Genomic DNA, 27,873 nt, shown 5'->3' with positions numbered 1-27,873 from the left:
TTTGGTGTTGGAACCCATTCATAATTAACATATTTTATTTTGTTCAATAAATAATTTGAACAAAAACTTCATTTCAGCCAAAATCGAATAACATTGCATCTAAAATGAACAATGGGATTGCAAAAAATCTGACAGTTAAAAAACAAAAAAATTAACATAAATGCAAATATTATTTTAAAAAGTGAAGTGTATGTACTGTCACATTTTCTGATCTTTTTTCCTATTACAATTTGTTTTATTTATTATATCTTTAGACAATTATTTTAAGCAGATCTCACAGAAATAATGAGCATGTTACTACATGTGGTTATGGTAAATATGTGGTACAACTATGAACAATGACTAGCGTAAAAAAACCTTTACTATGCATTCCGTCCTCACATGACATAAAGTCACTTTTAAGTAATATCACACAACAATTCTCAAACTATGGTACGAGTACCAATGGCGGTACGTGGGCTTGATGTTGTAGTACACAGGAGCACCACCGAGATTACACAAATAACATCCATCCATCCATTTTCTACCGCTTGTCCCGTTCGGGGTCGCGGGGGTGCTGGAGCCTATTACATTGGAAATATATACTTGAAATATGTATGTAAAAATTGTACAATACACATTCATAAGCAAATGTTTGCCTTTTTTTGGAATAACACTACTCATAAATAATAAAAACATTTTAAAATCCATCCACCCATTTTCTACCGTCTGTCCCTTTTGGGGTCGCGGGGGGTGCTGGAGCCTATCTCAGCTGCATTCGGGCAGAAGGCGGGGTACACCCTGTACAAGTTGCCACCTCATCACAGGGCCAACAAAGATAGACAGACAACATTTTAAAATAATACATAATAATAATAATAATATAAATAAAACGTGTCTGTAAAGGTTTTCTATTCTGCTAACGTTGGTATTTGCTAGAGTAGGTCAGCAGCAGACATACAGCAGGCTCTCAAAGACTCAAGTTGAGTTCTGTATCACAGCTTTTAATTTGAAACACTGTAAAACTGAACGTAAAGAACTAAAGCAAGACAATTATAACTTACATTAGATACAAAATCATTTATCTGTGAGATGCAACACAAATTAAATGTAATACAACACAAATTAAATGTATGTAAACAGATACACTAGCTCAATTTTTTTTGTTAGAATAAAAATAAATTAAATATCTGCTTGACTTAGAATTTGAAAGCAAGTTATCCATCAAATTGTATGTAAACATTTTTTTTTTTTAAATACAATAATCAAATACATAGGCAGTTGTGTAATAATATTATGAGGAGGGATTAGTACAGAGTTCTGTATTTTTATAGGTACCAACCAAATTCCATTAGTAGCACCGGGTACCGATTTACTTAGAATGTAACAGTGCCTTAGTTCCATACTTTTGTTGCCTGACAAAAAAGCCCTCAGAGGTCAGGCCCTTAATTAATTCATTAGATATGCCATATACAGTACATGCTACTGATTAGCATTAGCAATTTTACATTGGACATTTGGTCATCAAAACTACAACTAAGATGCACATGTGTAACAAATACAATACTCACAGTACAAGCACTTTGTAGGGCTCAACAAAAGACAACTCTGGCAAATTCAACTTATTGGCTAAGACTACTTCCTGGATAGAAAAACCTGAAATGAATGCATACTTGCATTGCCTAAATTAAAATGCATTATACATTTATCATTGTCAGTTAAATAAAGATTTTGTTATTAAACAAATCACATTTATTAACACCTTGGTACCATTGAGTACTGGTATCGATTCCCAGGTATGTGGAATTGGTACCGAATTGGTTCCAATGTGATTATACATTTATGTTCATAAAGTCACTGTAACAAGCGGCCCGCTAGTTCCACAAGTTTTATCATTCATCGCTCTCTGGTCTTATCAAAGAAAACTCCCCACAAGGATCGGGGATGAACCATTTCTCCCAATGAGCCATGTGAACAGCAGGGTACCTCCATGGTTTGAATGGGCCATTCCAGTGCAGCAGGTGTGCCTCCTGCAGGAAGCTCTCTGAATAGCGAGCATCTGGACTCCAACCTAAAATGATTGACTTATGTGACTTTGGTCCATTTCTATCATTCTCAAACAGTGATTTTCAAACTGTCTGGGTACCACGAGTGATACGCAGGCGCCGAATATTTGATTTATTATATAAGTACAGTGTTTTGTTTTCCTTTTATTTAAACATAGTGTTACTGTTCAAACTGTGTCTAATGTTACAGTGGCTAAAATATTAAATATACTTCTTAAATGAAACCTCTGACTTGTTTTTAATGAGTAATTAGGCCTACTACTCTACTGGTACTTTAATGTTGGTCATTATGTGTCAAGTGTTTTCTGAGGTGGTAATTGGCGAAAAAAGTTTGAGAACCACTGTTCTAGAAGTAGTCAAATGTTATTACCAAGATGTCTGACGTTCCACAGTGGGTCCAGCTTTGTGTACTTGTCATGAAATACTATCAACATGGGCGGAGTGGCCACACCTCCGGCCATGGCGCTGCTGTAGATGTTTAGCCTGGTAGAAAGGGTCACATCAATTTAAAATACTTTATTACTCATTAAGTACAATCATGTCATTTTCTTTCCCTTGAAAGGCAATGAATTAATTGTATCTTGTATTGGAAGTATCCAGCTGTGGAGGGCTAAAAGGGACACCATTTAAGTGAATAAATACATCTTATTACTTGAATGTGACATTAATTAATCATAATTGGAATTAAATACATAAATGTGTTAATTAATTTATTGTACAATTAAATGTAATCATGTATTTCATGATTTACATAATTATTTCAGGACTTAATTATATATTAAATTATTGTAGTATTTAATTAATCATTTCACAATTTAATTATTACATAATTTAATGACTTATCTAATTATTTAATGAACCTGTGTCAGCAATGTATGAATTAATTATATCCGTCAAACTCAGCTGTCAAAGTCAGAGGGCGGGTGCTAACACCTGATTGGATACCTGGCAAATTAATGAATCATCAATATTAATATTATTCAAAGATTAGTTCAATCATAAAATAAGTAATTATTTAAATGAAGTAAAGAAATAAATCGTGAGAGTAAATGACATTGTGGGATGATTAATTTAATCATGAATTAATTAAATAATGAAATCATTACTTAAATAATTAGACATTTAAACAAATCAAACAATTAAATCATGAAATAATAAACAAATGATTAAATTAAAAAATGATTCAATCATGAAATATTTAGACAAATAATTGAATCATTAAACACAATTAACTTGTGAAATAATTAAACAATTAATTAAATCATAAAATAATTAAATGAATAATGAATTAAAGATTAACAAATTTTATGCAATTTTACAATAAATTAACATGACATATTTAGGTAATTATTTAACGCCTAATTGGTTATACGTCAAATCATTAAAGAATTAAATAAATAACTGAATCGTGAAATAATTAAATGAATCATTAAATCATAAAATTATGATATTAGATAAATAATTAAATGATACAATTTTACAGAAGGAATTATTTAAAGATAGATTTATTTATTTAATTTTTATTTGAGCCTTCATATCCAGCAGCGTTATCTACTGTAACTTTGCATGTGCATTAAAATGTTGCCGCTGAGCTATTGGGGCTGAAACTTGTGCGTGTCACACTTGTCGTACTGTTGTTTGTAACAAACTCACAGCCGTATTCAGTCCCCTGATGATACAGCATTTTTTTTTTGTTATTGTTGCGGCATAAAATGCAGAAAATCTCCAAAATTAGATAAAGTACTCCAAATCAGGTCTCAGTTTGAGTCAGCTAACACCTTTTCCAGACTCGTACCTCTCCAGAAATTAACCTTGTTTAAATATATATCTACTTTTTTCCATACACGGTCGTAAATAAATTTCATAAACATTACATAGATTCACCCGGTCACAACATTGATTCAGACCTGCATTCAAAAAAATATGCAATTATTAGCATATATGTCACTGTCTCGCACGTCATTGTTATGATGCAAGATTAGGTGAAAATAATACTTTATCCTACCTTTTTGCTGTTTCCTTTTAGCCTGGAACAGAGAGGGAGGAGCGCCTCCCTTTACGGTAGAAAGTTTGACTTAATGTCTAAATAAGTAGGTCCACCTCGCTGTGATGTCACAGCGTAGCCGCACTGCAAAACAGGGGCATCAAATACTGCGTGCAAGCTCACGCCATCACGCAAGAACCTTATTATTTGACGCTTTGGCCATTTTTAACACGAGTATCTAACATTGTAACAACAATTATAAGTCAGAAAATCATTATGAAGTAGGCCCCCTAAATGTTTGTATAGGTTGGTTGAATTTACGTGAATTGGCCTGATCACGAAATCCCGGAGGATCTGATTAATGCTGACTAAGCAGATTCTGGATGCTTGTTAATCAATGTGGTTAAAGAGAAATATGTTTTTTTCTTTTTACTTTCTCATGCACAACATAGCATTACTAAATTTATATATGTGCGTTTTTATACAAAACCCAAAACCAGTGAAGTTGGCACGTTGTGTAAATAGTAAATAAAAACAGAATACAATGATTTGCAAATCCTTTTCAACCTATATTCAATTGAATGGACTGCAAAGACAAGATACTTAACGTTTGAACTGGTAAACTTTATTTTTTGCAAACATTAGCTCATTTGGAATTTGATGCCTGCAATATGTTTCAAAAAAGCTGGCAAAAGTGGCAAAAAAGACTGAGAAAGTTAAGGAATGCTCGTCAAAGACTTATTTGGAACATCCCACAGGTGAACAGATTAATTGGGAACAGGTGGGTGCCATGATTGGGTATAAAAGCAGCTTCCATGAAATGCTCAGTCATTCACAAACAAGGATGGGGCGAGGGTCAAATGTGTGAGCAAATTGTCCAACAGTTTAGGAACAACATTTCTCAACAAACTATTGCAAGAAATGGAGTGATTTCACCATCTACGGTCTGTAATATCATTAAAAGGTTCAGAGAATCTGGAGAAATCGCTGCACGTAAGCGATGATATTGCGGACCTTCGATCCCCCAAACGGTACTGCATCAAAAAGCGACATCCGTGTGTAAAGGATATCACCACATGGGCTCAGGAACACTTTGAAAAATCACTGTCAGCAATTACAGTTTGTCGCTACATCTAAGTGCAAGTTAAAACTCTACTATGCAAAGCAAAAGCCATTTATCAACAACACCCAGAAACGCAGCTGGCTTAGCTGGGCCCGAGCTCATCTAAGATGGACTGATACAAAGTGGAAAAGTGTTCTGTGGTCTGACGAGTCCACATTTCAAATTGTTTTTGGAAACTGTGGACGTCCTGTCCTCCGGACCAAAGAGGAAAAGAACCATCCGGATTGTTATAGGTGCAAAGTTGAAAAGCCAGCATCTGTGATGGTATGGGGGTGTATTAGTGCCCAAGGCATGGGTAACTTACACATCTGTGAAGGCGCCATTAATGCTGAAAGGTACATACAGGTTTTGGAGCAACATATGTTGCCACCCAAGCAACGTTATCATGGACGCCCCTGCTTATTTCAGCAAGACAATGCCAAGCCACTTGTTACAACAGCGTGACTTCATAGTAAAAGAGTGCGGGTACTAGACTGGCCTGCCTGTAGTCCAGACCTGTCTCCCATTGAAAATGTGTGGTGCAATATGAAGCCTAAAATACCTCAACGGAGACCCCGGACTGTTGAACAACTTAAGCTGTACATCAAGCAAGAATGGGAAAGAATTCCACCTGAGAAGCTTACAAAATGTGTCTCCTCAATTCCCAAACATTTACTGAGTGTTGTTAAAAGGAAAGGCCTTGTAGCACAGTGGTAAAAATAGTCCTGTGCCAACTTTTTTGCAATGTGTTGCTGCCATTAAATTCTAAGTTAATGATTATTTACCTGCTCAGTGACCTTGTGGTTAGAGTGTCCGCCCTGAGATCGGTAGGTCGTGAGTTCAAACCCCGGCCGAGTCATACCAAAGACTATAAAAATGGGACCCAGTGCCTCCCTGCTTGGCACTCAGTATCAAGGGTTGGACTTGGGGGCTAAAACACCAAATGATTCCCGGGCGCGGCCACCGCTGCTGCTCACTGCTCCCCTGTGGGGATGGGTCAAATGCAGAGGATAATTTCCCCGCATCTAGTGTGTGTGTGACAATCATTGGCACTTTAACTTATTTGCAAAAAATAATTACATTTATAAGTTCGAACATTAAATATCTTGTCTTTGCAGTCTATTCAATAGAATATAAGTTGAAAAGGATTTGCAAATCATTGTATTCTGTTTTTATTTACCATTTACACAACGTGCCAACCTCACTGGTTTTGGGTTTTGTATGTACCGTATTTTCCGCACTATAAGGCGCACCTAAAAACCTCAAATTTTCTCAAAAGCTGGCAGTGCGCCTTATATTCCGGTGCGCCTTATATATGGACCACAACAGGTCTCGCAACTACGGGATGCATTAACGTAACCCCAGCCTCTACAGTAGCGTCTATTATACGCGCCTTATAATGCGGTGCGCCTTATAATGCGGTGCGCCTTATATATGAACAAAGTTTTAAAATAGGTCATTCATTGAAGGTGCGCCTTATAATCCGGTGCGCCTTATAGTGCGGAAAATACGGTAATTTGGCTTCATATTTTCAGGTCAATAAGAGCTTTTATGTTATGTTGATAATAACACCACCCTACCTAAAATTGGCCTCCATCCATTTCTCGAGGTGCTTGGTGATCTTCTGTTTTTTCCACTCACTTAAATCGGCCACAAACACACCAGGGTTGAAAGAGCAGTCATTCGGGTTGATGCCGAGGTCTTTCACTTCCTCTTTTCTGTAGTCCAGGAAGCCCATATAGGTTGTCTATGGGGGATACAAAAAAAGCGGATTAGTTGAATTGTTGTGTGTGACTCCAAACCTGAATGACGTGCACCTGCCTGCATGCCGATACTGCGCACCATCTCATGAGTGGAGGGCAGGTCGCAGTCAGTGGCGAAAGCAGCGGCGTGTTCGGGCTTCATTTTGACCCTGAACAGATCCCTGATGTCACCTAAAGCAGGGAAGTACAAAAATGATCTGCAGACAACTCATCTTCAAGCCCTTAGTGTTGGTATGATACGTACCCTGCACGATGACATCATCATCTAAGTATATCACCCTCTTATGGTTAATTCCAAGCAGCGGTAGGTAAAAGCGCACAAAATTAAGCTGTAAAAAAAAAAAAAGATTTTTATATTAATACAAAAAAAGGAACCGCATTATACATACAGACATACGGGATGGAGCAGATCTGGTCTGGATGAGTCTGGTTTCACCTTCCCTCTTAGAACCATGGGATTAAATTCCAAAATCTTATATTTGGTGCCTTTCAGCTGCGTTTCCTCTATGTAACGCCTGAAAGGAGAGCGCTGGACGTCATGATGTAGCCATAGACAACCCCCACGTACACCCCCGGGCATCCTGCATATTGGTTCAGGTTCGGGCTACCTGGTCAATGTGACGGCATCCCGCAGGGTGACAATATAAAAGAACACAGGCTGGTCCGTGTTGCTGCGAACGCTGTTGATGGTCGCCATGGTCGCGCCCACGCGCTCCTCCGACGCGCAGACGACAACGGGGATGACGTCATCCACCTCTGGCTGTCTAGCTACACCAAGATTCCTCCAGTGACCTTCGGAAGACTTTTTTTTAGTAAACATTACTCAAAATATCCACACTAATAAAACGCATTTGCGTTTACCTGAAGGTGTGCGGCGGATGGAGGCTCTGAGTAGCGCGCTGTGCAGGAGGAGACACAGCATCAGCACCAGTAACACCAGGAGGAGCCCATTGACTGAAACGCACAGATTTAAGATTTAAAGGCGTAAACTGTACATTTCCTACATTAGCTGCAAATTAATGGTCTTATATTGTAAAAAATATTAGCTTTAGCATAACCATGGCCACCCTGGATCAGCTTTGCTATGATGATGATGGTGGACCAGCCAGGACACCTCCCATTTCATATTGCCACTCAGGCTACTGTGTTGTGTACACAATGCTAGATAAATTAAAATTAATGTAAAGAAAGGAATGGAAAAATTTATAAATGTCCCTGAAGTTTTAATGTCGTAATGAGGGACAATGTCCCTTCCTCAGAAACAAGATATTGACTCACTCCTACAAAGATGTATAGGCCCACAGATTTGTACAATTTAATTACCGTATTTTTCGGAGTATAAGTCGCACCGGAGTATAAGTCGCACCTGCCGAAAATGCATAATAAGAAATAAAAAAAACATATATAAGTCGCACTGGAGCCTGGCCAAACTATGAAAAAAACTGCAACTTATAGTCCGAAAAATACGGTAACTAAAAATGGGCTTCGCTACACATCTTGAAATAAAGCCTGGAGTTCTGCCAACTGCAATGTGTCTCGGTCAACACAGACTACGGACAAGACATCATTATGGTTTTCTTTCTAAACTAGCCCGTTAAAAATGTAAGGTTAATGTTAGCACTGTTAGCTCACATAGTGTTGCTAACGTTAATGTCATCTCCACCATTATTGTTGTATGCTGACTTAAGCACTTTTAAAACGGTCTAAACTCCGGCATCAAGGCCAGATTTTAGACGATACACAGTTTTTGGACGTCTGACACGTATTTAAAAGTGTTAAAAAGTAGCATAATATAGGACTTTAAGGCAACTATCACTGTTTCTTGTAATATTGTCTCGTTATAATGTTAGCATTGTCATGATAAGTCATGACTATTGTGGTTTTGTTGTCAACTTCCTGTGTTTAGAATCACTTCCTGTCTTGGTGGTCTTGTTTTGTCAGTTTTTCCTGTTTGATCTCTGTGTTTTGAAGAACCTTTACTTTCTGTTCTATACCCTACCGGTACACCTGATGCTCATTGTTAATTACAAACCCCGTTTCCATATGAGTTGGGAAATTGTGTTAAATGTAAATATAAACGGAATACAATGATTTGCAAATCATTTTCAACCCATATTCAGTTGAATATGCTACAAAGACAACATATTTGATGTTCAAACTGATAAACATTTTTTTTTTTGCAAATAATCATTAACTTTAGAATTTGATACCAGCAACTCGTGACAAAGAAGTTGTGAAAGGTGGCAATAAATACTGATAAAGTTGAGGAATGCTCATCAAACACTTATTTGGAACATCCCACAGGTGAACAGGCTAATTGGGAACAGGTGGGTGCCATGATTGGGTATAAAAACAGCTTCACAAAAAATGCTCAGTCTTTCACAAGAAAGGATGGGGCGAGGTACACCCCTTTGTCCACAACTGCGTGAGCAAATAGTCAAACAGTTTAAGAACAACGTTTCTCAAAGTGCAATTGCAAGAAATGTAGGGATTTCAACATCTACGGTCCATAATATCATCAAAAGGTGCAGAGAATCTGGAGAAATCACTCCACGTAAGCGGCATGGGCGGAAACCAACATTGAATGACCGTGACCTTCGATCCCTCAGACGGCACTGTATCAAAAACCGACATCAATCTCTGAAGGATATCACCACATGGGCTTAGGAACACTTCAGAAAACCACTGTCACTAAATACAGTTGGTCGCTACATCTGTAAGTGCAAGTTAAAACTCTCCTATGCAAAGCAAAAGCCATTTATCAACAACATCCAGAAATGCCGCCGGCTTCTCTGGGCCGAGATCATCTAAGATGGACTGATGCAAAGTGGAAAAGTGTTCTGTGGTCTGACGAGTCCACATTTCAAATTGTTTTTGGAAATATTCGACATCGTGTCATCCGGACCAAAGAGGAAAAGAACCATCCAGACTGTTATCGACGCAAAGTTGAAAAGCCAGCATCTGTGATGGTATGGGGGTGCATTAGTGCCCAAGCCATGGGTAACTTACACATCTGTGAAGGTGCCATTAATGCTGAAAGGTACATACAGGTTTTGGAACAACATATGCTGCCATCTAAGCGCCGTCTTTTTCATGGACGCCCCTGCTTATTTCAGCAAGACAATGCCAAGCCCCATTCAGCACGTGTTACAACAGCGTGGCTTCGTAAAAAAAAAAGAGTGCGGGTACTTTCCTGGCTCGCCTGCAGTCCAGACCTGTCTCCCATCGAAAATGTGTGGCGCAGTATGAAGCGTAAAATACGACAGCGGAGACCCCGGACTGTTGAACGACTGAAGCTCTACATAAAACAAGAATGGGAAAGAATTCCACTTTCAAAGCTTCAACAATTAGTTTCCTCAGTTCCCAATCGTTTATTGAGTGTTGTTAAAAGAAAAGGTGATGTAACACAGTGGTGAACATGCCCTTTCCCAACTACTTTGGCACGTGTTGCAGCCATGAAATTCTAAGGTAATTATTATTTGCAAAAAAATAAATAAAGTTTATGAATTTGAACATCAAATATCTTGTCTTTGTAGTGCATTCAATTGTATATGGGTTGAAAAGGATTTGCAAATCATTGTATTCCGTTTATATTTACATCTAACACAATTTCCCAACTCATATGGAAACGGGGTTTGTAGTTTTATTTAGTTCTACTTGGTTCCCTCCTTCAGGGCTGGATCATTCTGTCACGGTTTGGTGAGCGTTGCTTTCGGCGTGACCCCAAGAATTCAGAGAACGGCCGGTGGAATGCAAGTAAAACTAGATTTAATAAAACTAATTAACAAAGAGGACCATTTGAACAAAGAGGTGTGCTGGTAGGGCATTGAACAGAAAGTAAAGGTGCTTCAAAACACAGAGACCAAACAGGAAATACTGACAAAATAAGAGCATCAGGACGAGAAGTGATTCTAAACACAGGAAGTTGACAACAAAACCACAATAGTCATGACTTATCATGACGAGTATGGAAGCATCACTTTAAATAACACAAATTAACATATGAAGTTGTATGCTATGTTTGCACAATTCATATTTTGTTTCATCCTTAAACTGTTGGAAATAGAAATGTACAGCACCTGTCAAACACTTATCATTCAATAGCACTGGGAATGCATGTCAAAACTTTTCATAAGCACTGTAGTTGTTTTACTACAAGGAGCAATACAATTTCCACAAAACAGACAATCATTCTATTATGATGAAAACATTAAAGGGGCCCTATCATGAAAAACCAACTTTTCCCACCTATTGGTACCTGCTTATGTGTATTTGGGATCTGCATAAGTCACAATAATTTAGAAATCAAACGTGAAAGCATGGCAGAGATATTTACAAAACAATCTTGCCTTCACTCAAACTTCCCCCAAATGGTCAGGTTTGGAATTTTGTTGAAGTGCGACGTTTTGTTTGAGTGACATTTTGTTCGCTTATAATCTCTTAATCATTTATCGTTAGTTAAGTAAAACATTTAATCACAATAACCGTACTCACATTTTGTGCACTCAACTCATAATTAATTGTGCTAAGTCACAAATAGAAGTGTATCTTATAATGATAATTCATGAAAAAAAAATATTTGTACTGACTTTTTCTCAGAAGAGCCATAGTTCATGCTTGTTTGCGGGAACATCTGCTGCAACAACAAATATCATCAAGTCACTTGAGAGCCACAAATTTCAAAGAATTGACTTGCAATAAAGGAAGAATTATGTCGGTATATCTTCTGAAGAGACACTGAAACTTTCCACTGAAAATGAGTCAACACACAGCCATTATTGTCGAAGCAGCTGGCAACACAAGTGAGTAGCAAGGTAAGTGTGTTTTGTGTCCAGTCAAGCATGGCGGTGGTAGCTTACTGCATGAGTGACTGGTATTCTCCACTCCTCCATGGTGACACCACATGTCTTTTTTTTTTAGGAATCTCAAGACAAAAAAATGCTTCCAAGATGCGGCTATTGGAAGTCAACGTTGTATCCTTCAAAGTCTTCTCGTCTAAAACAACTTCTAAACCCCCCATCAACGTTTTATATACACACTGCAAGTCTATATATAATGTAGTAACCGACACATTCATAACAATATGTTATATGTAGAGATGTCCGATAATGCCTTTTTTGCCGATATCAGATATTCCGATATTGTCCAACTCTTAATTACCGATTCCGATATCAACCGATACCGAAATATGCTGTTGTGTTTTTAGTGTTTTCCTGCCTTCTCCTCTTGTCTGCACCTGTGCTTTTAGTGATTTGTCCTCGGCGAGGGGCGGACCTTGATGCACACCTGCTCGCAATTAGCACTCCGGTATTTAGGCACGTCACGGTCAGCTTGGCCTCGCCGGTCATTGTCTCCTGCACCTCCCACGTGCATGTGCCTGCTTCACTTCATCAGTCCCGGTATGTTGCCTCTCCTTATTCCTGTAATCCCTCACCTCTTTGTGTTTGCTTCCTAGCCCCCCTGAGGTAAAAAGGATTTTGTGTTTGACTTTTTGTTGTGTTCAGTGCGCCCTGGCCTTTTTCCCTGCCGACCATTGTGGAACCTGTTTTTGTTTGTTTATTCATGGTGTGCACTTTTGCCCCATCGCCTTTTGTTACACTTGTTGGATGTATTAAATATTCTCCTTTTTATAATTCAACCTTGCCTCTCGTCTCTGCATCTGGGATCACCTTGATCAGGTCCTAACAATATGCAGTTTTATCTCTTTTAAAAGTTTAATAACACAATATGCAATCAATCCTAATAAATTTCTAGAATATATACAAATCAAATCTGTAATCAGCGCAAGATTCAACAAAACAACATAGGAAAGTAATCCTACGACCGTTAAATTCTTCAAAACATCTGCCCCCAAAGCTTTATCCAAATTATATGCTCTCTTATCAAAAATAGATAACACAATAAGTATTCCAACTTCTAAATGGCACTCAGACGTATCAACAAGCTGTGACCCAGAATTCTGGAAACAAATATGCCTCAATACTACTCGTTTGATTAAGAATCCAAATTTACGACTGATTCAGCTCAAAATACTTTACAGAATACATTACACCGGTCTAAGAATGTATAAAATGGGTTTAGCTGATTCTAACATCTGTGTACACTGCTCAGATAATAAGATAGATAATTACTTGCATTCAATGTGGTCCTGTGCTCCCGTGAGTAACTTTTGGCTTGGAGTGTGCGAGAACCTATCATTAGCGTTAGAGATTCCTATTCCCATCTCCCCCGCACTCTGCCTGTTGGGTGATCTCTCCGCAACTGATCTTGATATAAACAAAACATACCTCCTTATAAATGCGTTAGGCATCGCCAAGAAAACTATTTTCATAAATTGGAAATCAAAAAATAATTTATGTATAAACCTTTACAAAAACATTTTATTAGATTATGTAGTTATGGAAAGAATGTCTGCTGAATCAAACCAACAACTGACAGAATTCCGATCTCTTTGGGCACCGCTAATTAATTTTCTGACCTGACTCCCTTGGGGGCCGGGGCTGGGGCTCTGTCCCGGGGGTCTTGCTCCGTGGGTGGGGGGTCCTGGGTGCCGGGGGGGCCGTGTGCCGCGGGGTCGGGTGGGCCTGGGGTGTGTTTCCTGGTTCCGGCCTGGCGGGCCGATCCGTGGGTGGTCTGGTGGCTGGGGGTGGGTGGAGGTGCCTGGGCGGGTGTTGGGGTGCGGGTGGGGCTGTGGGCGGCCGCCTTGGGTTGGTTGGGGGGGCTGTCCCTCCCGTGGGTGGTTGGGCGGGGGGTTGCGCCCGTGGGGCTGGGGTCTTGCCGCTGTCGGGCGGGGGTCGGCTCGTGCCCCTCTGGCTCCGGGTGTCCGTGGGCTTCCTCCTTCCCCTGGGGCGCGGGGCGGGGTCTGCCCGGGGTCGCCCTGCGCTGCGGCTGTGCGGGCCTGCCTGGTGCCGGGTTGGGGGGACTGCTTGCCTCCCTTGTTGGGGCCCCGGCGGTGCTGCCCGACTGCCCTGCGGGAGTCCCCCTCCTGTGTTTTACTCTGCCCTTATTTTTTTATTAATTTTATTTATTTATTTTAATTTATTTTATGTGTATATATATATATATATGTGTATGTATGTGTATGTGTATATGTGTATATGTATGTATGTATATATGTATGTATGTATGTATGTATGTGTATGTATGTGTATATATATATATATATATATGTATGTGTGTATGTATATATATATATATATATTATTATTATTATTATTATTATTATTTTATTTTTTTAATATATTTAATATATTTAACTTATTCTGTTAAATTATATATGGGTACGCGTGTATGTGGGTGTGTGTACGTTTGTATATATGTATGGTGTAATCTGTGTGTATGTATGTAGGTACATATGTATGTGTCGCTGCCCCGGTGTGCATTGCTGATCGCGGCGCCGGGTCTGCTGAGGTGCTGTGGCATGCCGGCTGTGGGCGCAGGGCTGGGCCCTTATGGCTTTTTGCCGGATGGGATGCCTGGTGGGTGGTGGGCGGGGGGGGCCTGGACGTGCGGGAGGGGCTGCGGGGTTTGGTGGCGTTGGGCACTGTTGGCGACCAGGCCTCTTGTTTATTTTTATTTATTTTTATTTTATTTAAAGGGTTTATTTTTATTTTATTTTTATTTATTTTTATTTTCTTTCTATTTTTTTTTTTTTTTTAATTTTTTTTTTTTTTTTTTTTGTGTGTGTGTTGTGTATGTATGTGTTTGTGTATATGTGGGCTTATGTATATGTGTGTGGGTGTATTAATGTGTATATATGTGTGGATGTGTATGTTTATATGTATATGCATGCGTGTGTATATGTGTGTATGTGTATGTATATGTATATGCATATATGTATGTGTGTATGTATGTGTATATGAATGTGTAGGTGTGTGCATGGGTGTGGATGTCCGGTGGCTCAATTGGCCTGGCTGTGGATGAGTTGGGGTAGGTGGGTTGGTGGCCTCGGTGGTAGCCGGGGGTGTGCGTTGTTGTGGTTTACGGGGTCGGTCGCTTTTTTGTTTTGGTTTCGGCGGCCGCGGGTGTTTACGCTGCGGACGGGCGGTGGTGGTGATGGTTGCTGCGGTGATACCAGCGGTTGGCATCGCTGTGTTGGGTTGGAGTGGTTGGGGGCCTGTGGCTGGTGTCTGTGCGCTTGTGGGGTTGTGGGGCTGGCTGGCGTTGGCTTGCCGGCTGGTTTGGGGGCTGGCGGGCGGACGGGATGCATTGGCTTCTTCCCCCGTTGGGGGGCTCCTTCCCCTGGCCGGGACTCGTATGGGCACGTTGCTGTGTGGATGGCCGGGATGCGGTGTTTGCATTGGGCGTGGGGGATGTGCGGTTTTTCTGCGTTTGGTTGCCGGTATGGGCTCTGCAGGGTTGGGTTGGGGCGGGCGGGGGCTAGCTTTGTTTGGCGGAGGGAGGGCTCGCGTGGCGTCACGTTAAAGTGGTCTGGTGTGGGTCACGGGCTGTGGCGGGGGGTGGCGGCCTCCTGGCCGTAGTTCCTGGTTGTCGGCCGCGTGGACTGGGGGGATGTCCGGGCCCTCTACTCCTCCTACTTATAGCGCACACAGTCACACATATATAGGACTTTGGGGATTGTCCTGCGGGGAGGCATGGCGGGGGGTTGAGGATGCCTCCAATGGGGCTCCAGTCCTCCTGTCTTGTCCCCTGCTCCTCCATCCCTCAATCTTAGCTGCATATTAGACACTTAGGATTTGGGGGGCTTGGTTTGGTTGGGACCCACCATGACCTTGATGTCCCCCAATTTTAATCGCATTATTAGTTCCCACAAGCATACATATCTCACTCACGCTACAGTACACACATCAATAGGGACTGGAGGTCGGCTGTAACGGCTGACCTCCTAATTTTAACTACACAGTAGACACTCTGGGGGCCTTGTACACATGCATGGGGGGTTTGGGGTTCGGTGCACCCCTCATTGCCTCGTCGGCCGGCGGGGACTGCGGTCTGGTGGCCTGCCAGGCTTTTATTCATTTATTATTGTTATATATTTTTTTTTATTTTTAATATATTTATTATTTTTATTTTTATTATTTACTTATTTTTATTTTATTTTATTTTTTAAATTTTATTTTTTATTTTATTTTATTTTATTTATTTATTTATTTTTTTAATCTTATTATTTATTTGTGTGTGGCGTCGCGCGGGTCTCACTTCCTGTTGGGTGGGGTCCGTGCCCGTGTGGCCCGACCTTGCGCTGTGGGGTCTCTGTTGGTGACTTGGTGTGGTGGCGGCGCAGCCCCCGTGTCTGGTCTGGATGCTGTGTCTCGGTTGTTTGGGCGGTGGTGTGTTTGTGCGGGTTTGGGTTGGGGTGGGGGGCCTTTTGGTTGGGGGGGTTGTTGGTGTCACTTGTTTGCGTGTTGGCGTTCGGGCTGACTGGCGGGCTGGCGCCGGCTGGTCTCCGTGGTCCTGGTGGCGTGTGGTTGCTGGTCGCAGTTTTTTTTTTATCGCTTTGATTTGATTGGCTGGTGCTGGCTGTCTGGGGTTATTGCGGCTGCTGTTTCTGCTGCCGTTTGTTTGTGGTGTGGGCGCCCGTGGCTGCTGGGTCTGGTGCAGGAGTGTGGCTGATGTTGTGACTGGTGGCAGCGCGCGCGCGTGATGGCTGTCGGGGCTGACGAACTGTGTATATGTATGTATATGTGTGTGTATGTATGTATGTTTATATATGTGTATGTGTACATATGTGTATGTATATGTATATATGTGTATGTGTGGGTATGTATACATGTATGTGTGTATGTGTATGTATATATGTATGTATGTATGTATATTTCTGGGGGTACGCTCTGGGCCTGCCTGTCAGACGGGGGTCGACGCCTCAGGCTACTGCATCCGAACTGCGTGTCTGGAGCTCCTGGGTCCCGCTGTCCATCCCTTCCGGGTGCCCGTCTTGGTTGGGGCCTGTTGGGCCTAGTCCCTGCGTCTATTGTGGTAGCTTGGTGCTGCAAGGTATTCCGAGGTGCTGCGAGTCGGCCAGTTGCTGGGGTAGTGACCTTGTTTGTCAGCATGTCTGTGATCTTCTTTTAATTCTTTTTTTTTCTTCTTTTTTTTAAATTAATTAATTAATTAATTTATTTATTTATTTATTTTTTAATATATTTTATTAATATTATTTTTTAATTTTTCCCCTCCCTCAGGGGGGGGGGCTCGGCGGGGCAGTTGCTGGTTGTTCCATCTCCATCGTTGGGGTCCCTGCGGGTGGGGTGGGTGGTTCCCGTGGCCCTGTGCCTGGGTGGTCCTGCGGCGGCCGGTTTGGGTGGGGTGGCCGGGGGCTGGCCTCGCCGCACTCTCCGGGGGTGGGGGGTGGGCTCGTGGGGGCCCGGTTGCCGGTGGGGCGGGGGCGGTCTTCCCGTCCGGTTGCGGGGAGTCTCTGGGTCCCTCGGGCGGGGCGTCTCGCCTTTCTGCCCGTGTGGGGTGTGGTCTCCCGCTGGCTTGGGGTCTGGCTGTCCCCTGCTTTTCTCGTGCCCTGTCCTCTGCCGGGTGCGTCTGTCTGCGGCCTGCTGCTGGCCCTTGTGGGCGGTACGGTGGGTCGGGCTCTGGGGTTCCTGTCGCTGGCCGGCTTGGCTGCGTGGGGGAGGTGGTCCCTGGTTCCCTGGGCACCACGCCTCCTGTTTGTGGGTTGGGCTCTCGGGGGTGATGGGGCTGTGCTCTGGCTCCCACGCACTCTGGGAGTCGAATGTATTGTACATGCAAATTCACATATGCTCACATATGTACATAGGTACCTACGCTCCCACATACATACACAAACACAGTACATATTTACCTACCTAATGTTCGTACATCCACACGCACATTCAATATACAAACATACACATACACATTCTGTACATATACAAGTACATATGCATACTTACACTCATGCACATAATCACGTTTCATCAAACATATATTAACGTTGTTGCCCTAGGGTAAACTGGGTGTAACACATGGCACACTGACAAAGCTTAACCTATTGTGACTATAACAATCTACAAGGTTAATGTAGGTTGCTTCTCTTTCTCCCCCTCCATTTTTCTGCATTCTTTCGTATCTCAAGTTATCATTACGTATATGTATTGTTGCATTTAAACAACTGTATTGTTGATAATAAAGGTAAATTATTGGTATTGTTCATTATCAATAGCGCTATTTCTATTGGTATTTGTATTGATCCATTTGTAGTGTAATAATGCTCATTGTCATTTCTGTATTATTTTTTATTTTTCGCTAACTGCTTATTTGCTATTACTTTTACCATCATATTTGTACATGTCATATTTGCTGATGTTGCTCTATTGTTGTTGTTGTTGTTGTTTGCTGTTGTTGTTTTTGTCTCTCTGTCTAATCCCCCTCTTGTCCCCACAATTTCCCCCTCTGTCTTCTTTTTTTTTCTCTTTCTATCCCCTCCTGCTCCGGCCCGGCTGCACTAAATGATAATATAAATACATTTAATAAAGTCAAATACAAATAAGGCAACAAGAGAAGTATCCTACACTTCTCTTTTGTAAAGTAAATCTGAACAGCCGACATGGGCATCTACATCAACTATATGATTTGCCTGAGAAGCTGGACAGGACACACAAAAAAAAACAAAAAAAAACAATATGCAGTTGTGGATTTAACATATTATTATGCCTAATTTTGTTGTGATGCCCCGCTGGATGCATTAAACAATGTAACAAGGTTTTCCAAAATAAATTAACTCAAGTTATGGGAAAAAAATGCCAACATAGCACTGCCATATTTATTACTGAAGTCACAAAGTGCATTATTTTTTTTAAACATGCCTCAAAACAGCAGCTTGGAATTTGGGACATGCTCTCCCTGAGAGAGCATGAGGAGGTTGAGGTAAACGGGTTGAGGGGGGCAGGGTTGAGGTGGGGGGGGGGGGGGGGAGACCGGGGGGGGTGTATTGTAGCGTCCCGGAAGAGTTAGTGCTGCAAGGCGCTCTGGGTAGTTGTTCTGTTGTGTTTATGTTGTGTTACGGTACGGATGTTCTCCCGAAATGTGTTTGTCATTCTTGTTTGGTGTGGGTTCACAGTGTGGCGCATATTTGTAACAGTGTTAAAGTTGTTTATACGGCCACCCTCAGTGTGACCTGTATGGCTGTTGAGCAAGTATGCTTTGCATTCACTTGTGTGTGTGAAAAGCCGTAGATATTATTTGACTTTGCAGTGCCTTTAAGGTTTATTGGCGCTCTGGACTTCTCCCTACTTCCGTGTACACAGCGGCGTTTTTAAAAGTCATAAATTTTACTTTTTGAAACCGATACCGATAATTTCCGATATTACATTTTAAAGCATTTATCGGCCGATAATATCGGCAGTCCGATATTATCGGACATCTCTAGTTATATGTACAATATTTACCTTATTATGGTCATTTTATGCATTATCGGAACTTCTCTCCTCAGCACATTTATTTAAGTTCCCATAGCAGTGCACTTCCGACTTCCGTCAACAAATGTGTGTTCCTACTTCCTGAAACAAACATGTGTGTGTGTGTGTTCTAATCATGGCAGACTTGGTAACTGACAACGAAGAAGGCTGTTTTTTTATGTTGATTTAATAAAAAATAAAAAATAAAAATAACATTTTATTTTTTTATTTTTTTATTTCTTGTGCGGCCCGGTACCAATCGGTCCGTGCACCGGTACCGGGCCGTGGCCCGGTTGTTGGGGACCACTGCCCTAAACAATAGTTTAGCAGTTCAGGATTGGACTTCAGTTTACAGAGAACCAAATGTGGACAGTGCTTATTGTAATTTCTTAGACATCTTTACTTCCCTGCACAATAAACATTGCCCTGTGAAAGAATATTTTAGAAAAGGAAAAAATAAAAATAGCCCTTGGATCACAAAAGGGATAATTAATGCCTGTAAAAAGAAAAACAATCTCTACAAACTTTTCATCAAAATAAAAACAAAAGAAGTCGAACAACGATACAAGAAGTACAAAAATTAATTGACTGATATTATAAGAACAAGCAAACGGTTAATTATCAAAAAAAACAACTATATGAAAACAAAAACAATATAAAAGGAACTTGGGATGTTTTGAATAGTCTAATCAAACAAGGATATTCAAAGTTGACATATCCTGCTTACTTTATTGATGAAAACGATGAAGATTATAATATGAGTAATGTAGTGAATAAGTTATTTTCTTTCTTTCTTTAGTTTATTTCGAACATGAACACACTTACATCATAATACATCACACAATTTCATATCATTTCATTTTACATCATGCCCGAAAAGGAGTAGGAAGAAGCAAAGCTTATTTTATCCTACCCCTTTCCCACTTCAAAGCGTTTACAAATATATAGAATCATTTACTGACCTTTTTATATAATAAAATAACATCTATGAATTAGTATACAACAGTTTTGTAATATGTAATTAAGTAATTAATTCAGTCATTATTAACATACTGAGATGAAGAATATCTTATTTTCAATAAGGTTGAAAGTATTTCTCGTAATTCTTCTTTTTTGTACTCTGTATTATTATTTTGAACAACCTCTTAAACTGGATCATATCAGTACAATTTTTTACTTCTTTACTTAATCCATTCCATAATTTAATTCCACATACTGATATGCTAAAAGTTCTAAGTGTTGTACGTGCATATAAATGTTTTAAATTATTTTTTCCTCTAAGGTCATATTTCTCCTCTTTAGTTGAGAAGAATTGTTGTACATTCTTTGGTAGCAGGTTATAGTTTGCTTTGTACATCATTTTAGCTGTTTGCAATTTTACCAAATCACCGAACTTTAATATTTCTGACTTAATAAATAAAGGGTTTGTGTGTTCTCTATATCCAACATTATGTATTATTCTAACTGATCTTTTTTGTAACACGGTTAGCGAATGTAGCGCACATTTGTAGTTATTTCCCCATATTTCTGCACAATAGCTCAGATATGGTAACACTAGCGAGCAGTAGAGAATATGTAGTGATTTTTGGCCCAGGACATATTTTGCTTTATTCATTATTGAAATGTTTTTTGCCACCTTATGTTGTATGTTTTGTATATGAGATTTCCAGTTCATTTGATCATCTATTAATAGCTTTTTTGTAAATGTTGGTCCTAAGTTGGCTGTTGATATCCCAGACAAAGGAGTTACAAAATCAACTATTGAACAGAATTCTTCGTCATTTTTCCTCTCAGCTACAAATGAGCAGGAAGTGACAAACATTGTGCGGAAGTGTAAAAGTAAATGCTCCACTGACTGCCATGATATCAACATGATATTGGTTCAAAAAGTTATCCTGAATATTGTAAAACCCTTAACTTATATATGTAACCAATCATTCCAGACTGGCTGCTTTCCAAGTCAAATGAAAATCGCTAATCTAACTCCGCTCTTCAAAAGTGACAGCAAACACGCTTTCACCAATTACAGACCAATCTCTCTTTTGCCTCAGTTCTCAAAAATCTTAGAGAAACTATTTAACTCTCAACTTGAATCTTTTCTTGAGAAGCATCATATACAAACGTAATATAAAACAGGAATCAAAAAAACTATACAGCCTAGCGTGGAAGCTAGCATATACTGAGGAACCAAAAACTAGTTGTCGTTACCTGTTGCGTGAAGCAAACTAGGAAGCCGGACTGACTGACGGGAAAAGGCAGAACTAAATAGCACTCTGATTAGTGCCTGGCAGCAGGTGAGCATCCCAGACACTAATCAGAGGCAGCTGCAACCAATCGGCACCCATGGTAACAGAAAACAAACTCAGGGGTGCACAAATCAGGAACTGAGGGAGTCCAAAACCAAACAAAACATGATCCGGGCAACGGATCATAACATAACAATCAAACTGAGCACTTTTTTCTCTGCCTATTTGTTTGGTGGTAAGTTGTACATTAAATCGAGATATACAGTACAGGCCAAAAGTTTGGACACACCTTCTCAGTCAATATGTTTTCTTTATTTTCATGACTATTTACATTGTAGATTGTCACTGAAGGCATCAAAACTATGAATGAACACATGTGGAGTTATGTACTTAACAAAAAAGGTGAAATAACTGAAAACATGAATTTTATTCTAGTTTCTTCAAAATAGCCACCCTTTGCTCTGATTACTGCTTTGCAAACTCTTGGCATTCTCTCGATGAGCTTCAAGGGGTGGTCACCTGAATAGTTTTCACTTCACAGGTGTGCTTGAAGCTCATCGAGAGAATGCCAAGAGTGTGCAAAGCAGTAACCAGAGCAAAGGTTGGCTATTTTGAAGAAACTAGAATAAAAAACATGTTTTCAGTTATTTCACATTTTTTTGTTAAGTACATAACTCCACATGTGTTCATTCATAGTTTTGATGCCTTCAATGACAATCTACAATGTAAATAGTCATGAAAATAAAGAAAACGCATTGAATGAGGGGAAGGTGTGTCCAAACTTTTGGCCTGTACTGTATATTTATAAATAGGTAGTGCAGGGCCGCATTAATGCACAGGATTACCTGGGCTGAAGACCACAGGCCCCCACCCAATCAGGGGCTCCCGGTTTTGATAGTGGAAAGCAATGACTGGTGTTCATGGCTGTCAATCACAGACAGCTCTGCTTTGTGCAGCGATCGTGTACCATCTCTCTTTTTCCTACAGCTCCAAGCGGGGCACTAGCGCATGTCGCTGGTGTGAGAGGCGAGTGTGCTGACTACTGAGCTAAAAGCGGAGGCAATCTTCTGGATCGCCAGCATTATATTCTCAAGGTCGACTGGCCTCTGGTACAACCTGTGGCAAAGGAGCTGTATTCATGAACAGAATTATTATTGAAATGGATTATATTTTTGCATTGTTGCTGTTCTGTTGAGTAAAATCATGATTTTTTATTTATTTTTTTCAAACTGTGTTTTTGGGGCGGGATGGGGTGTTGAGGTTTGAGGGCCGGGGAGGTTGGTGAGGGGAGGCCCCAAGTCCCCCACCCCCTTAAGTTATGGCAGCCCTGATGTAGTGTTGATGTAGCAAGCTACTTTTGCCGTGTAGCTTGCTACAGTTTTCCGGGGATAGCTTCACCTGTGGCTAGGCTACATTTAATCGAGAGTAACTTGTAGCTTAGCTTACTACAAACCCCGTTTCCATATGAGTTGGGAAATTGTGTTGGATGTAAATATAAATGGAATACAATGATTTGCAAATCCTTTTCAACCCATATTCAATTGAATGCACTACAAAGACAAGATATTTGATGTTCAAACTCATAAACTTTTTTTTTTTTTGCAAATAATAATTAACTTAGAATTTCATGGCTGCAACACGTGCCAAAGTAGTTGGAAAAGGGCATGTTCACCACTGTGTTACATGGCCTTTCCTTTTAACAACACTCAGTAAACGTTTGGGAACTGAGGAGACACATTTTGTAAGCTTCTCAGGTGGAATTATTTCCCATTCTTGCTTGATGTACAGCTTAAGTTGTTCAACAGTCCGGGGGTCTCCGTTGTGGTATTATAGGCTTCATAATGCGCCACACATTTTCAACGGGAAACAAGTCTAGACTACAGGCAGGCCAGTCTAGTGCCCGCACTCTTTTACTATGAAACCACGTTGATGTAACAAGTGGCTTGGCATTGTCTTGCTGAAATAAGCAGGGGCGTCCATGGTAACGTTGCTTGGATGGCAACATATGTTGCTCCAAAGCCTGTATGTAACTTTCAGCATTAATGGCGCCTTCACAGATGTGTAAGTTACCCATGTCTTGGGCACTAATACACCCCCAAACCATCACACATGCTGGCTTTTCAACTTTGCGCCTATAACAATCCGGATGGTTCTTTTCCTCTTTGGTCCGGAGGACACGACGTCCACAGTTTCCAAAAAGAATTTGAAATGTGGACTCGTCAGACCACAGAACACTTTTCCACTTTGTATCAGTCCATCTTAGATGAGCTCTAGTGATGGGATCGGCAGTTCTTTTGACTGTACTGAATCACTAGAATCAGTTCCTTAAATTTATTCTTTCAAAAAATTCGTTCACCGAATCACCCCCCCCCCCCCCCCCCCCAAAAAAAAGGAGGGGGGGGCGTGCGTAGTACAGTACAGTGCAGACATTCGCGGGAGAAGCAGCAAATAGGGTGAACGCGAGTCCCTACACAGCTCTGTGCATGCAGTACACCAGGCAGTGAGTGACACAAAGTTCAGTACGTGAACGTGAATCACTTGTGCAGCAGCAGTTCTGTGTGCAGGTCGGCGAATCACCGAATCACTTCTGCAGCAGCAGTTCTGTGTGCAGGTCGGCGAATCACCGAATCACTTATGCAGCAGCAGTTTTGTGTTCAGGTTGGCGAATCACCGAATCACTTGTGCAGTACCAGTTCTGTGCGCAGGTCGGCGAATCACCGAATCACTTGTGCAGTAGCAGCTACAGTTCTGTGGGCCAGAGGGCGACAGACGTGAATCGCTCTCTGCCCTGACAGACTCCCCTTGACGTTCGCAAATTAACAGACATTGCAGCTGTAGAGATTCCGTTACTTTTAAAAACACTGTGTGCGTTTCCGGCCTGTCCAATAAACAAAATGTGACTAAATGTCTTAGTTGTTAAATATGTTTTATTGCACTGAAATGAAAATAAGAAATAAATAAAAGTGGGAAATAAAAAAAATAGTAATAGCCTACTAAAATGCTTGCAATCAACAGTTAAATAAATAGGCCTCGTTTGTTTAGTGCAAAAACAAATATTAAATTAAGAAACGCTTAACAAATGCCAACATAAAAACTAAATGTTCTGTAGCAAAGAAAATGTAAACTTAAATATGCAAACAAAAAGAAAATAAATACCTTCAAAATAAAACAAATAAATTAAGAGCCAGAAATGCCAACATAAAAACTAAATGTTCTGTAGCCTACGTTTAAAAATATAACAAAGAAAATATTAACTTAAATGTGCAAACAAAAAGAAAATAAATAGGCTACCTTAAATAAAACAAAACAAATATTAAACCAAGTGCCAGAAAAGCCAACATTAAAACTAAAATCTCTGTAGCTTACATTTAAAAATATAAAAATGGAAATATCAACTTAAATATGCAATAAAAAAGAAAATAAATAGCTTAAATAACATAAAAATCAAGATAAATAATAGCCCATGTATATGTACATACATTAGTTATTATTTTTATTTTAAATCTTCTCAAACAGCCTGCCCTACACTTTACCCCCCGCCCCTCCCCCTCGCGTCGCTGCTGCTCAGCCTTGCCTTGCACTGACTTTCTTTCTGTCTCCTCTACTCTCATAACTTTATGTGTTGAGATAATGTGTGTGTTTGTTTTCATGTGGCTTGAGTCAACATTAGCCGTTAGCTTGGAGAATGAATGGAGAGCGGATGCCAATGGCATGAAACATATCCCCGCGACGGGAGGAGAATCACTCGCGGCATTGGGGCAAGCAGAGCAGAGAGCGAGAGTGTTGTCGTTCACTGAGTGATTCATGTCGTTAATCCGCGGTGAAAGAATCGTTCGCTCAGTCCCTCCCCCCGCCCCCATGATGAGTAGCTGGCTGCGTCGTTCGCCGACGTCACAGAATGCGCCAGTTCCACTCATACCGGCATGGTCGCGGCAGAGATCAACTGAACTGAGAAAGGAACGAATCAGTTCATGAAGTGATTCAGTTCAGTACGTTCACTCAAAAGATTCGTTCGTTCGAACGAATCGTTCGCGAACGACACAACATTAATGAGCTCAGGCCCAGCGAAGCCGACGGCGTTTCTGGGTGTTGTTGATAAACGGTTTTCGCCTTGCATAGGAGAGTTTTAACTTGCACTTACAGATGTAGCGACCAACTGTAGTTACTGACAGTGGGTTTCTGAAGTGTTTCTGAGCCCATGTGGTGATATCCTTTACACACTGATGTCGCTTTTTGATGCAGTACAGCCTGAGGGATCGAAGGTCACGGGCTTAGCTGCTTACGTGCAGTGATTTCTCCAGATTCTCTGAACCCTTTGATGATATTACGGACCGTTAATGGTGAAATCCCTAAATTCCTTGCAATAGCTGGTTGAGAAAGGTTTTTCTGAAACTGTTCAACAATTTGCTCACGCATTTGTTGACAAAGTGGTGACCCTCGCCCCATCCTTGTTTGTGAATGACTGAGCATTTCATGGAATCTACTTTTATACCCAATCATGGCACCCACCTGTTCCCAATTTGCCTGTTCACCTGTGGGATGTTCCAAATAAGTGTTTGATGAGCATTCCTCAACTTGATCAGTATTCATTTCCACCTTTACCAACTTCTTTGTCACGTGTTGCTGGCATCAAATTCTAAAGTTAATGATTATTTGCAAAAAAAAAATGTTTATCAGTTTGAACATCAAATATGTTGTCTTTGTAGCATATTCAATTGAATATGGGTTGAAAAAGATTTGCAAATCATTGTATTCCCTTTATATTTACATCTAACCCAATTTCCCAACTCATATGGAAACAGGGTTTGTACATTTTCCACGTATCTTGCCCATCACTGACAGTATCCATTTAATTGTTTTTAGGAACTTTAATGCAAGTGAGTTGCCAGGGGTAGAAAGTCCTTTTTAAATTGCATTCTCGCGCAGGTATTGATGTGGCTGTATTTTTTTTTTTTTTGAGCGCTTCCTTCCTGGTGCTTGTGATTCAAAAAGGAAATTATTTGCCTTCTAGCTCTCGACAGGAAATCCACCAAATAAAACATGTAACAATGTCTACCTTATCCTCTCATTTTCATTTCAGTCACAATGAAAAGGCAACACTTTCTTATTAACTTTTAAGGCCCAGGAGGTGTGATAAGAATTTGCAAACGCATCTGAAGCACTCAGCAGGACGCATCGTCTGTTCCATGCATGCGTATCTGGTTTGTTTGTCATTGTTTAAAGCTGCCAAAAAACATCTGGAACTGATTAAGTTCGGAAACACTCCCTTCCAAAAGGCTCCAAAACGGGCCAGCCATTGAACAACTACTCTTTATAACACATCTAAACAATCTTATAGCAAGATCATATTCTCATATCACCAATTAGATCACTAAATTGTGTATATTGGCAACATATTTAACAATAAAAGTGTATGACAACACACACCTAAAGCATTACACAACACAGGTTTCTACACAAAACACATCTTTATATAAAACACACATTGAAAAGTGCATTGCTACTATGATCTAAACATACAGTATATTTACAATGCGTGGATTATTGGAATCATACAATCCAACTATAAAAACAAATTTAATACAAGTAAAACTATACAATTCAACACATGTAATTATTCTAAAAGCAAACACAATCCACCACCACCATCTTGAAGACATTTTTTAATGTAAACATAGGCTTTAAGTATACATTAATTAACTTTTTCCTATCAAAAACAAAAGTAGCACATTGTGTGTTCTCATGCTGGCAATGAAAGGCATGAGAAAACAACACATAGTCAATACTTTATGATAAAATATGATTTGTATGAAGAATGCATGGCTACTTGCCTGAAAGAAGGGAGGACGGCGACTGCCAGTCCTGGTGTTCATGGTCCATGTTGGAGAATGAAACTCGTCCCCCACCCCCAATCCCCTCTCCTGATGGGAGGCATGTCTTTTGCCAAGACTGGAATCACTCGCTCCCATTTAACTTTCCTTATTAAATAAAACAAAAATGTTTATTTCTATTTTGTTAAAACTTTGTCAATAGGTGCACAATTTGGAGCAAACAAAAACCATAATTCAATATATTTAGCCATGCGCATTATGTTCCACATAGTTTAAAGCGCCCACAAATCAACCCAAGCAGTGAGTGAAATTAGAAAATGATGCATTTGTTGTGCTTTTTCATTCAAAACTACTAACCCCGTTTCCATATGAGTTGGGAAATTGTGTTAGATGTAACTATAAACGGAATACAATGATTTGCAAATCATTTTCAACCCATATTCAGTTGAATATGCTACAAAGACAACATATTTGATGTTCAAACTGACATTTTTTTTTTTGCAAATAATCATTAACTTTAGAATTTGATGCCAGCAA

The 27,873-nt window shown here is 40.4% G+C and overlaps 1 protein-coding gene across 1 annotated transcript; it reads right to left on the bottom strand.

Annotated features, from left to right (window-relative positions):
• Positions 1 to 1,009: 1,009 nt before the first annotated feature.
• On the bottom strand, positions 1,010 to 27,384 carry glt8d2 (glycosyltransferase 8 domain containing 2). Its single transcript, XM_061960712.1, has 10 exons — positions 27,337 to 27,384; positions 11,484 to 11,527; positions 7,756 to 7,848; positions 7,503 to 7,686; positions 7,292 to 7,409; positions 7,139 to 7,223; positions 6,953 to 7,065; positions 6,712 to 6,878; positions 2,416 to 2,528; positions 1,010 to 2,050 (listed from the first exon to the last, which is right to left on the bottom strand). The coding sequence occupies exons 2-10, from the start codon at positions 11,500 to 11,502 to the stop codon at positions 1,872 to 1,874; spliced, it is 1,071 nt and encodes a 356-aa protein (XP_061816696.1). The 5' UTR covers positions 11,503 to 11,527; positions 27,337 to 27,384; the 3' UTR covers positions 1,010 to 1,871.
• Between the last annotated feature and the right edge of the window lie 489 nt (positions 27,385 to 27,873).

Source organism: Nerophis lumbriciformis, linkage group LG05 (assembly GCF_033978685.3).
Source record: "Nerophis lumbriciformis linkage group LG05, RoL_Nlum_v2.1, whole genome shotgun sequence".
In the NCBI taxonomy this organism is placed as follows: domain Eukaryota; kingdom Metazoa; phylum Chordata; class Actinopteri; order Syngnathiformes; family Syngnathidae; genus Nerophis; species Nerophis lumbriciformis.
This window is presented reverse-complemented; position numbering and strand designations above follow the sequence as displayed.

Bases quoted from the DNA above. Each gene is read 5' to 3' on its own strand.
- glt8d2 (XM_061960712.1), bottom strand. The intron at 7,066-7,138 runs GTACGTATCATA...TCCCTGCTTTAG, and splicing joins TGATGATGTCATCGTGCAGG to GTGACATCAGGGATCTGTTC. The intron at 2,051-2,415 runs GTAATAACATTT...CAATCATTTTAG, and splicing joins GTGGAACGTCAGACATCTTG to GTTGGAGTCCAGATGCTCGC.